Below are 13,222 nucleotides of genomic sequence, written 5' to 3'. Positions count from 1 at the left end.
ACAAAGGTATAATAAGAAAACTAGTCACTTGTTATTTATGCGGCACAAAGACAGAAAAAGGAATTGAGAACAGTATATCTGGCCTCTCAGTTCCCTGAACATCTAATTTCAGCAATTTCTAATCCTATTTCATTTCAGATATTCTATTCCTTTGCCATAATTTCTAAAATATCACCTGTAAATATTCTTGTCTGAAATATAAAAATCACTCACTCAACGAATATTTACTAAGAGCCTTTTATATTGCAAAGCACTAAGAAAGGCCCTGTGTACATATTGACTTTGTAGAGTTTATGAGAGTATATGAGAGGAAGAATACAGGTAACAAAATAAGCAATTGCAATTGTAATTACAGGGTAGACAGGGTAAAGAGTGCTAAGAGAACATTAGGAGGAGAAATTAACTTACCACAATATTGAATGATTAGCAAAGCATTCCTGGAAGAAAGTCTACGGTGAGAAAAAGTCTAAGGTAAGAAGCCAGGTAAGAAAGAGAAGGGAGAATGCCCCAAGAAAGAACTGATTTGAAGAAATGAGAATGAAGGTGTATGGGGTAGAGATGAAGCCACAGAATGAAGAGGCTCTTCAGGCATATGATATAAAGAAAAAAGAAACAATGAAAAGGTTTTAAGTAGGTTAGAGCTGGGATCAGATTAAAGTATCACTCAAATTACAATGCCTTGTTACATTACCCAAGCAGGTCTCAAACTCCTGGCCTCAAGCAAGCCTCCTGCCTTGGTTTCCCAAAGTGCTAGGATTACAGGTGTGAGCCACCACGCCCCGCCTGATTACTTATAATTTTTCAGTAGCCACATATTTTTAAATGGCAAAAAAGATGAAATTTTGATAATGCATTTAACTTTACATATTCAAAATATCATTTTAACATGCAATAAAAAAATATGAATATGATCATATATGTTCTCTGTTCATTCTAAGGTTACAGATACCAGTGTATATCTTACATTCACACCAAATCTCAATTTGGACTAGTGGCTAGGTCTAAGTGAAAGATTATGGTGAACAGTATTTAAGAGAAGTAGCAGCAGGGATAAAACAGAATATACAAATACCTGAGGATGTTTAAGATTCAATAGTGCTTGTCTATGAAGTACAGGAAAAAACAGTAGTTAAGGATTGCATTTCAAGGTCTCTGCCTCCATCAAGTATTATTTACCAAGCTAAAGTAACTGGGGAATGTGAGAGAAATACATGTGGGGCAGAAGATGGTATACTCAATTTTGGGCTCATTAGATTTGAGACATTTAGGTGGCAATGTTAAGTAGGAATTGAGCTATATGAATGTGAGGTTCTGCACAAGAACTGGGCTGAAGACACTGCTAGGAATAATGAGGATACAGATAGCAATTTCAGGAGAAAGTAGGAAGAAATTAAAGCAGAGCCTAGGATACCATGAGGAGCAAAAAATCACATAAGGCAAAGGCAGAAGAAATATGTCTGAGAAGGAGACTGAGGAGCAGTCAGGCAAAAGGATAACCAGCAGAGTATGGTAACCCAGATAACATGCAGCCCTCCCACTCTACTGCTCTCACAGTACTTGCTGATCACCCTCACCAAGACTACTATTCCTTTGACCTTTTGACATTCTTCCCACCATTTGCTCCTGTCTTTGATTCCCCTTTTGTACCACACTATATCTTATTAAACCACTTTCTTGCCATAAACCAAGACCTCCTTGCTGCATTATTCTTTTCTTGCACCTGGCTTGGCAAAACTACAGCCCAGAATCCTTCCAATTATGTGGTTTCTCTGTATTATACAGCTGAGCAAATTAGTATCACTACAAACTTGTGCAGTGATTATTAATTTGTACTCATATTTGTGTACTAATAATACTTCATCTGGGCTCTACATGTTATGTGAAAATCCAATATGGCACCACTGCACTCCAGCCTGGGCGACAGAGTGAGACTCTACCTTAAAAAAAAAAAAAAAGAAAAGAAAAGAAAAGAAAAGAAAAGAAAAACAGCTATGAGTATAGAAAATGCTATATTCTAAGAGTATCAAATGTATACTATTTGTTCTCCCTTTCACAAACTTCAGACCCAAGCTCCCTCCAACAGGTTAAGAATTCCTGTCACAGCTTTTCCATCAATTTCCACCGATTATCCAACTGCTTCTCATATTCTTTGTTGCTGCTGTTGAAACAGAGTCTCGCTCTGTCATCCAGGCTGGACTGCAGTGGTGTGATCTTGGCTCACTGCCACCTCAGGATTCTGGGTTCCAGCAATTCTCCTGTCTCAGCCTCCTAAGTATCTGGGACTACAGGTGCATGCCACCATGCCCGGCTAATTTTTGTATTTTTAGTAGAGATGGGGTTTCTCCATATTGGTCAGGCTGGTCTTGAACTGCGGACCTCAGGTGATCCACCCGCCTTGGCCTCCCATAGTGCTGGATTACAGGTGTGAGTCACCGCACCCAGCCCTCATATTCCTCATATTCTTAATCTTACTTATCACACAGCTTCCTTCCAACAACCTATAAACATGCTCTCCAGTATTAAAGGATCCCTGAGCTTTTCCTGCTATCAATTTCTTTATGTTCCATTTCATTTCCTTCTCATCCAACCTTCTTAAAGAATAATCAACATTCCATTTTATCATCAATTTATTCCTTAAACTCCTTCAACCTGGGTTTTGACATATACCTCTATAATTACTTTAGCTAGTCAATTTAAATTGGCAAGTATAAGTTGCCAAATAAAATGAATATTTTTCAGATTGACTTCTCAACAGCATTTATTCCATTAACAACTTCTTCCTTCAGGCCAGTTTCTTCACTCTTGAGACCATCATTATCCAGTACTCTTCCTACTTCTATGGCTACTCTCTTTACACCTCTTAATCTACTGCCATTTAAATGAATCCTCGGGATTCACCATCGCTAACATTTAAAAAATTATATAATTCCTTTTGAGAAACAACAAAAGCTATGAAACCATTCCCTTAAAAAAGTTAATTAAAATCACGGGCTAAACAAAAATGTGTATTTCTTCTTGTGCCACAAATCTTTTAAAATGAAGTGAATATGTTTTTACAAATAAGCACAAAGAATAAACCTATAATAGTACTGAAAAAAGAAAATGAAGTCTTCAGGAGCAATTTTGAGAAATTTCTCAAGGTTAGAAATTTAAAAATAGAGAAACCAAGAGCACAGAAACCATATAGAAGAAAATGAAGTCAGGAGGTTCACAGTCACCAGCGTGTTCTATACACGGCTACTTGGATATTCCAAGGTACTTCTAATTCAACATGTTTAATTAGAACTTAACATCTTCCCATAAACATATTTCTTTCATTTGTGGTTCCTTTTCTTGGTGTGGCAGCATTATCCACCTAGTCACTGAAGTCAAATCTCTGACACTCATCTTTGCTTTTACTCTTTTCTCACATACATGCATCCTTCACATGTTCTACTGATGCAACTTTTTCAATATTCCTCAAAAATACCTGCTCTTTCCCTGGCCCTGTTATCATCACTTTAGTTCAAAGCAACATGTTCTGTTGCCTAGAGTATAGCAATATTCTCCAATTCAGTCTCCCCTGCTTTCATGCTTGGCTCTAACCCCTGATGAATCCATCTTCCACCATGCAGCCAAAAAGACCTTTCTAAAATATCAATGAAATGAAACTATTTGCCTGTTCAATGTTACACTGGTTCCCATATTATCTTATATGTATCACAAAAATCACTTCTTCCTCTTACATTCATGGCAGATGTGAATAATTGATTATGACTAGAATGATTGAATGTTCATTTTGCCTGAGACAGGCACAATTTACACATGTTGTTCTCATGCAATTATCAATGGAGCCCGTTTCCCTCCCCAAAAGTATCCTATTATGCACAATAAATTACACAGCCACCCAAATCACAGCAATTTTCCACTAGCTTGAATTTGATTACGAGTCAGAATCTGCAACACAATTTTTCAGGAAGCCACCCATAACTGATAAGAGTACAAGATTTTAAAAAATCTTATTTGCCATCCTTGAGATATAATACAACTTCCTTTGCATGGCATACAAGATCCTCCTTCCACCAACTGATCTCTATCAGACTTTGTAGCCTCGTTTTCTACCTTTTCCTTCTCATTGTTATACTCTAGTCAAAATAACCTGCTCGAGGAATATACAAGGCTGCTTTGCACCTAAATGTGTATGCTCACAATATTTTTCCAAAGCAGAACACTGTTCTCTTTTTGTTGTTGTTTAAATCCTATGCCTACCTGATCACGGTGGTTCAGGCCTATAACCCCAGCTACTCAAGGGGCTGGGGTGGGAAGATCACTTGAGCCTGGAAGGTCGAGATCAGAATGGGTAACACAGGAAAACCCCATCTTAAGGAAGGAAAAAAACAGACCAAAACCCTTATTCCTCTTTTTTATTAAAAAAAAAAAAAAAAAAACTCTATCTTAAGAGATAGGATCTTGCTCTGTTGCCCATGCTGGAGTACAGTGGCATGGTCATAGCTCACTGTAAACTTGAACACCGGGGCCCAAAGGATTCTCCAGCCTCAGCCTCCTGAGTAGCTTGGACTACAAGCATGTGCTACCCAACCTGGCTAATTTTTTAATTCTTTTGCAGAGACAGGATCTTGTTATGTTGCCCAGGTTGGGATCAAACTCCTGACCTCAAAAGATCCTCCCACCTCAGCCTCTCAAAGCTCTGGGATTAGAGGTATGAACCACCAGGTCTACTCCCATTCCTCTTTTGAGAGAGAATTCAGGCATTGCAGGCATTTCCTCCTCTGATAAATCTGCCTTTACATCCGTTGGTTATCTTCCTCATCTTGGATCTTAAAGCTTAGTCCTATTGTCTTTTTTTTTTTTTTTTGAGACAGAGTCTTCCTCTGTCGCCAGGCGCCAGGCTGGAGTACAGTGGCGCGATCTCGGCTCACTGCAACCTCCGCCTCCCGGGTTCAAGCAATTCTCCTGCCTCAGCCTCCCGAGTAACTGGGACTACAGGTGCGCATCACCGTGCCCAGCTAATTTTTGTATTTTTTTAGTAGAGACGGGGTTTTACCATGCTGGCCAGGATGGTCTCAATCTCTTGACCTCGTGATCTGCCCGCCTCGGCCTCCCAAAGTGCTAGGATTACAGGCATGAGCCACCATGCCCAGCCATAGTCCTATTAAGTCTTTTAACCACATTGTATTAAGTTACTTTCTAAATACTGTTCTTCCCACCTTAAACTGCCTGACACGAAGCAGCTGTTCAATAAAGAGTTCTTGAGAATCACAAAATGGATGAGGGAATAAATTAATAAATAATTGTTCTGCTCATGCCTTCAGCAACTCATGAAAATTATATTACTGCATATACTGTTCTACAAAGCAGAGCAATTTACTTTCATAAATGTTAAATAGTAGAATAATTTATTTTCCTAATTCACAATCAAACCTCTGTACACCTTCTCCTCTACATGTCATTCTTTCACAGCAAAATTACTGCTTCATACAGTAAGGGAAATTTTCTAGGTATATCTGATATGTTTTACTCAATATTCTGTCAAACTCTGAAGAACCAAACAGTGTTTGTTTTAAACCAAGTGGAGATTGTGAACAGAATGAGAATACTGTAAATATGAAGAAAGTGTAGCAGATACTTGGTTAATTTAATTAAACCATCTGGTATGATTTCCTGGCATTGATTTATCCACAAAAGTGCTACTGCAGGCTAGGCGTGGTGGTGAACACCTATAATCCTAGCACTGTGGGAGGCTGAAGTGGGGGGGGGGGGGTGGCTTGAGACCAGGAGTTCAAGACCAGCCTGGGCAATATCATGAGACCCTGTCTCTACAAAAAACATAAAAAAAAAAAAATCTAGCTGGGTGTGGTGACATGTGCCTGTGGTCTCAGCTACTTGGGAGGCTGAGTTGGGATGATTGCTTGAGGCCAGGAGTTCAAGATTCCAGTGAGTCTTAATTACACCACTGCACTCCAGTCCAGATGACAGAGTAAGACCCTGCCTCAAAAATAAAAAAGTGCTACTGTACTAGCAGAATTAGAATTAGTCTAAGAGTTCTTCAAGATCAGAAGATACATCTCATTCATTGTGAGGTTAGTACATGAATAAGATGGGGTCCAGCAAATGTTTTCTGAATCTAGTTGCAAAATTTCAAATCAAGTTTAAATATATGCTATTCAATTAAGATAAATCAGTTCCACATATAATAGATACAGCAACTGCCTCTTTAAAAAGCTCTAATAAAGGCAAATGTTCATCATTTTAATATTTTCTCTAAATTTGCAAAGTGGGTAACTAATTCAATCTTATTCATAACCATGGATTAACATAAATTTAAGGCTTTTGGGATATTAGTAAGGATTAAATAAGAAAGGGGTCCCCAAGGCCAGGTGTAGTGGCTCATCCTGTAATCCCAGCACTTCTGGGAGACCAAGGTGGGTGGATCACCTAAGGTTAGGAGGTCGAGACCAGTCTGGCCAACATGGCAAAACTTCATCTCTACTAAAAATACAAAAATTAGCCGGGCATGGTGGCACACACCTGTAGTCCCAGCTACTAGGGAGGCTGAGGCAGGAGAATCACTTGAACCCAGGAGGTAGAGGTTGCAGTGAGCCAAGATTGCAAGACTGCACTCCAGCCTGGGCAACAAAGTGAGACCAGGAAAGCGGAAGGGAAGGGGAAGGGGAAGGGGGAGAGGAAGGGGGAATGAGGTCCCCAGTTAAAAAATATGAAGAATTCTCATGGATTTCTTTACTTTATAAATACCTTAGGGCTGTTTAATCCAGAATTATGATGTAATACAGTTTCAAAAAAAAATTTGGCTGTGAAATTCATGAGTATCATATGAAACCAATGTATTCAACACTGGGAAAACAGAGCTTTAAATAAATTATTATAAAGTACTGCTCAACATCAAATAATAAGTATTAATTTTTTAATTAAAAAGATTAGCAAATTGTATATTATATTTTGTTAAAAAAATTTACAAGGAACCCTTACTGTTGGTGGGAATGTAAATTAGTACAGCCATTATGGAAATAGTATGGAGGTTCCTCAAAATATTAAAAATGGAACTATCATATGATCCAGTAATCTCACTACTAGATATATATCCAAAGGAAATAAAATCAGTATGTTGAAGAGATGTCTGCATTCCCATGTTCACTGTAGTAGAATTCACAATAGCAAGGCATGGAATCACCCTAACTGTCCATCAATGGATGAATAGATAAAGAAAATGTAGTGTGTATACACCCATACATATACAATCACAATGGAATACTATTCAGCCTTAAAAAAGAAGGAAATCCTGTCACTTGCAACAACATGGATGAACCTAGAGGACATTATGTTAAGTGAAATTAGCAAGAACAAGAAAATAAATGTCACATGTTTTCACTTATATGTGCAATCTAAAAAACAAACTCATAGAAACAGAGTAAAATGGTGGGTTCTGGGGCTGGCAGGGGTGGGCTACAGTATGGACTAGGATATATTGGTCAAGGGGTACAAAATTTTAGTTAGACAGGAGGAGTAAGTTCAAGAGCTCTAATGTACAACAGGGTGACTATAGTTAATAACACTATGTTACAGTCTTCAAATTGCTGAGTAGATTTTTAAGTGTTCTCACTATAAAATATGACAAGTGTATGAGATAATGCTAGTAAAGTCAGCGAGTTTGAGTCTGACTTCCTAATCAATATTTTCATAGATTTAGGAGAACTTAGGCAAATAGAATGGAATGTATTACTTATAAATATATAACTATTTTATAAAAAGTATCTGCTTCTAAATATTTAGAGATTTTCTTATATAAAATACATATTTACATGTGTACCACTGTATAGTTGCTCTTAAATGACCCTATGTAAATCAAGAGTACAAAATTATATAACACAAATAGGAACTCCATTAACTTATAAAATCAGAATGCCCACCTGATTATCTGAGAGCCACATAGCTGTCAATTGCTGTAGCTTTGTAAAGCTAAAGGGCAAATTTTTTAATCTGTAGGAAAAAATACAAACAAAAATTAAACTTCAAAATGAGAAAATTTAAAATGAATGAGGGCTCAATCTAATGGTTTTCTGAAAAATGCTATATAATTGCATATGAAAATAGGAGAAAAAAAAGAGAACAGTCCAATATACATCTTTGTATAGGACCTAAGACAAAATATCTAGTTTTATAAGAATTAGTTTAAAAAATACAATTCTTCAATTGACTCAATTCACCTGGCAAGAAAATGGGTAAATAATAACCTTAAAAATCTGTTAAAAAATAAGTTAACTGTCCCTGCCTTAGAAAAGAAGGACACATTAAGGAATGTCTCATAAAATTGCTTTGGTTTATTTGTATTTAGAGAGAACAAACTGTTATAGGAAGCACTCTTAGTGATAGTTTGTTATAAAAACTGCTCTATTCTCTATTTGTGAGCCAGCAGCTACATAATCTAGAAGACTATCATAAGATGATAATGAGTAAAAACAAAGTACAGTTGTTCCTCAGTATCCATGAGAGATTGGTTCCAGGATCTCCCTCAGATACCAAAATCTGCAGATGCTCAAATCGCTTAAATAAAATTGTATAATATCTGCGTAAAACCTATGCACACCTCCCCCCACCCCTGTATATTTTAAATCATTTATAGGGTACTTATAATACCTATTAGAATATAAATGCTACGTAAATAGCTGGTATACTGTATTGTTTAGGGTATAACAACGCGAAAGTTGGTACACGTTCAGTACCAACACATTTTTTTTCCAAGTATTTTTGATCTGAAGTTGTTTGAATCCACAGTTGCAGAACCCACAAATACAGAGGGTCAACTATAATATACTCATTAGAATATTAAATGAAAATATCCTATTTAACAGAGAGTCATCTATTTCAGCCTTGCTATCTTATGCCTAACTAGTCTTCCATGCCTATCTTTCAAGGTAATTTGCACAACCTACTGCTCTAGTTTGGGAGTAGGAATTAAAGGGTGAAACAGTGACTTAAGAAAGCAGTGGTTCTTTTAAATAAAACAGAGGTTAGGATATCATAACTCATCAGAAAATTGAGTTTAAATTAAAGCTTTACCTTACAAGCTATGTGAGTCACCTTAAATCTGAGTCTTAAATCCCTCCTACATAAAATGGGAATACTATAATACTATTTCATAGAGATGTTTTGAAGACTTCATAAGACACTACAAAAGCAAAAAGTAAAAACACTCTACAAATGCTATTTAATCATTATTAATATCTTTACCTCAGGAAAAAGTATGGACTGTTTTTAACTTAAACATTGTTCCAGTTTACAACAGGAACTCAATCTAATGGTTTTCTGAAAAATGCTCTATATATTGGAAAAAAAGTTATGAAAAATACTCCACATTTATAAAAGAAATAATTAGATTTTCCCTTTTTAATTATTAATTTTCACGTACATAGGAAAGCCATTTAAGAACCTCTTCTAAATTAACCTAACTAAATATTATTCAGAAAATAACTTAATATATGATCAATTTGCTCTGCACCTTGGCTTTGTTGAAACCAAACTTCTGCCCAGGAAAATATTAGCAACATACTAGATACATTCTAAAGTTTTAAGATGAAGACATGACTTTAGGAATAAAAGGCAACTATAAGGAGAGAATAAAGGCTGTCTAGCTAAGTTAACTCAAAATGAACAGTAACAACCACTGTATGATAAATTAAAATCAGATACAATTAGACTACTCTTTCTATTAAAAGAAAAAATAAAATAAAAATATACAGCAAGTACTCATTTAACATTATTGCTAGGTTCTTGGAAACCATAACTTTTATCGAAACTGTGTATGGCAGGTCCTCAAATAATGTCATTTTCTTATAACACTGATGAACGAAAGAAATTGGGTTTTATTATGTGTTGTTTCACTCAAAGTCACACTTTCCAAGAGCCTATCAATAACATTGAAGACTTACTATGTATATTTAAAGAGAAACAAGCGCTAGCTATTCTATCACATATCATATGAAACTTAATTTCATCTAACCAATGTCTCCTATAAACCAACTGATGAATATAGTATTACAAACCTATTGTCACTTAAATTAATGACTTTTAATTTTTGCATATCACCCATTTCCTCTGGAAGTGTCTCAAGTTTATTGGAATGGAGAAACAGCACAGTTATATTTTTCCAGCTTCCAATCTGAAAGATAAATATAAAGTGAAGATAAAAAAATTTGGCCTACAGGTTGATCAACATATAAAAAACAACATTTTTGAAAGTTATGAAAAATACTCCACATTTATAGAATAAATCATTAGACTTTCCCTTTTTAATTATTAATTTTCATGTACATAGGAAAGCATTTAAGAACCTCTTCTAAACTTACATAACTCTTTTTCAGAAAATAATAAACTATATAATTATATAGTATATAGTTTATATAACAATAAATTATATAATAAACTATATAATAACTTAATTCTTTTTAGAAAGAAATAAATGTAGTCACAATGGATAGCTAAAATAATCAACAAAATATGAAAAGACAAAAATCCAAACTAATTTAAAATACATTACCTCGGGGGGCAACTGTTGTAAGTAATTATGATCAGCAGCAAAAGTTCTTAAGTTAGTAAGCTGCCCAATAGATGAAGGCAAAGCTTCAACTTCATTAAAACTACAATCCAGTTCTTCTACTGATATTAACCTTTAATTTAAAAAGGAAATACATATTATTTTTTAAAGGTTTCCTACATACAATCCAAAATTTCAGAACATATAAACATTTGAACTTGACTTTGAAAATCTAGTGAAACCATTTCACATAGCTAAACTTCACCAATAATAAGTAGGTCTGACTATTACAAACATACCCAACCTGTATACTAATTACTTAAATGTTTTCAAAATCTTTAGATCGGCCGAGCAAAGTGGCTCATGCCTGTAATCCCAGCACTTTGGGAGTCCGAGGCGGGTGGATCACAAGGTCAAGAGATTGAGACCATCCTCGCCAACATGGTGAAACCCCATCTCCACTAAAACTACAAAAAATTAGCCAGGCGGTGGTGCATGCCTGTAGTCCAGCTACACAGGAGGCTGAGGCAGGAGAACTGCCTGAAACCAGAAAACAGAAGTTGCAAGTGACCTGGCATCACAGCCACTGCACTCCAAGCCCAGCAATAAAAGTGAGACTCCGTCTCAAAAAAAAAAAAAAAGTTAGGTCATTTATGCAAATATCTGAAAATATATATGACATAGTGAACTGAAAGAAAAATCTTCAAGGGTGTATAATTCACAAAAAACTTACCCTCCTATAGAGTCTGGTAGATACATTAACTGGTTTTCATCTATTTTAAGAGTCGTTATATTCTTCAACAAACCTATTGAGAGAAGAAACGACATACAATTTTTCAGCTTAAAATATAAGCAAGTCCACCAACAGTCAATGTGAGACATATTACATCTGAAAAAAATTAGAAAGAAATTTCCTAACAAACTTATCTAAAAGAGATACCACTCCCAATCTCAACATTCTATTCCCTCATCCTATACTTTCAATCTTCATTCACATCACCATTTAACATAGTGTACATTTGTTTATTAACTCCGACTAAAACATAAGCTTTACTGATAGTAGGAACTTTGAGTCTTCATTGCTCACTGCTGTAGCTCTACTCCTAAAAACAACAGCATGGCACAGAAAAGACGGACAATATAAACTTTTTGAATTAATAGACTAAAGAAATGGCTGGGCGTGGTGATGCGCGCCTGTAGTTGCAGCTACTCGGAAGGCTGAGGCAGGGGCATTGCTTGCACCTGGGGGACGGAGGTTGCAGTGAGCTGAGATGGAGCCACTGCACTCCAGCCTGGGCGACAGAACAATACTCCATCTAATGGTACTATGAAGGTAATTCATAACAGGTATATAACAAACTATTCCATATATACTCAATACCAAAACAGTAAAATATCTTTTAAGTTTAAAAAGTGTTGATGAGAGGAGAATCGTAACAAACTTGTAAAAATGTAGTTTTAGCTAAAACAACCATGTGATTTAACTGAGAAATATGTAAAAATATTTTTAGTTTTTATACTAAAATATCAAAAAGATGTCAAGATTGAAGTTTTGGGTCCTTTCATCAAAATAATTCGATTTCACTGACATATAACTGAATAAGCAACTACACAAATACAGACTCAATTATAGATCTCTCATGATTTTTTCAACTGATCTGTTTTCTTACCTGAGTGTCTATAATGAAATAGAACTGAAAAAATTTACCAAAATAAAAGCTATAACAATAAAAGCTAACAGTTAAACCAATTCGGATAAATTTATTTTAAAGATTTAAATATATTAGTAATAAAAATGAGATTTTCTTACAGTAAATGAAAAACAGTAATGTCAACAAAGAAGTAACTTGTACAACTGATCACAGCAGGGAAAAATTCAAATAAAATCTGTTCCTGTGGTAATGCAATACACCTACCTCATAACAAGTGAAATTTGAGATTATGTGGAAGCCTTGAATTTACTTTAATAAAAATTACATGAATTTGAAAGCAATACAAACCAATAGTCTCAGGAAGCTGCTGAAGTGAATTGCTTGATAATAGGAGGTCTTGAAGGTTTTCACATGCTGAAATTCCTTCTTCAACCATTTCAATATTATTTTTAGAAACATCCAAATATGTGAGCTGTTTCAAACTACCAATAAACTATAAGTAAAAAATAAATAAATAAATCTAATGACTTTAACATTAGTAATTTGTAAAAAGTTTAGGCAATAAATCTGATACCAAGTTTTAATTCAAAATTAAATGCTAATACAAGAAAGAAGACTCCCAGACAGCTTTTTAAATGCCATTAGAAATGTATTCAGTAATAAACCTAAGATCTCCTACTAACTGTAGCCTAGCAGAAGTGACAAAGGACATATACTTTGGGAATTCAGCTGTCCATTTCCTCCTATGGAGACCACATATATGGGGATTCTTGTGGTTCTTTATGGAAGTAAACAATTTGTCAGTTGTTAAAACAGAAAGTTCATGGAAAATATACTAGTTTACCAATTTCTTGGGAAAACCAAATTGGGATAAGTTCAATTGATACCACTGGAAAGGACACACTCAACAGTATTAAAAGGAGATTTACAAATGTTTATTACGAGAATTCTTAGATTATAATCAAGAATGTGCTCATGGCAAAAATATAATTTGCTTCTGTTTAATAAAGAATAATCAAAT

At 35.3% G+C, this 13,222-nt stretch overlaps 1 protein-coding gene across 5 annotated transcripts in view; it reads right to left on the bottom strand.

The window, feature by feature from the left end:
* Positions 1-13,222, bottom strand: part of ERBIN (erbb2 interacting protein) — a 152,695-nt gene that overhangs the window by 50,986 nt on the left and 88,487 nt on the right. For all 5 annotated transcript variants that reach the window (XM_012462252.3, XM_012462253.2, XM_012462254.3 and 2 more), the window contains exons 10-14: positions 12,550-12,694; positions 11,283-11,355; positions 10,553-10,682; positions 10,059-10,174; positions 7,926-7,995 (exon numbers count right to left, since the gene is read on the bottom strand). In XM_012462252.3, the coding sequence (XP_012317675.2) occupies positions 7,926-7,995; positions 10,059-10,174; positions 10,553-10,682; positions 11,283-11,355; positions 12,550-12,694 (534 nt within the window). The remainder of the gene's footprint in view (positions 1-7,925; positions 7,996-10,058; positions 10,175-10,552; positions 10,683-11,282; positions 11,356-12,549; positions 12,695-13,222) is intronic.

Source organism: Aotus nancymaae, unplaced genomic scaffold, assembly GCF_030222135.1.
Source record: "Aotus nancymaae isolate 86718 unplaced genomic scaffold, 86718_ANA_hifiasm-v0.15.2.pri h1tg000014l, whole genome shotgun sequence".
Taxonomy (NCBI): domain Eukaryota; kingdom Metazoa; phylum Chordata; class Mammalia; order Primates; family Aotidae; genus Aotus; species Aotus nancymaae.
Note: the sequence above shows the minus strand (reverse complement) of the source record. Positions and strands in the feature narration are given on the sequence as shown.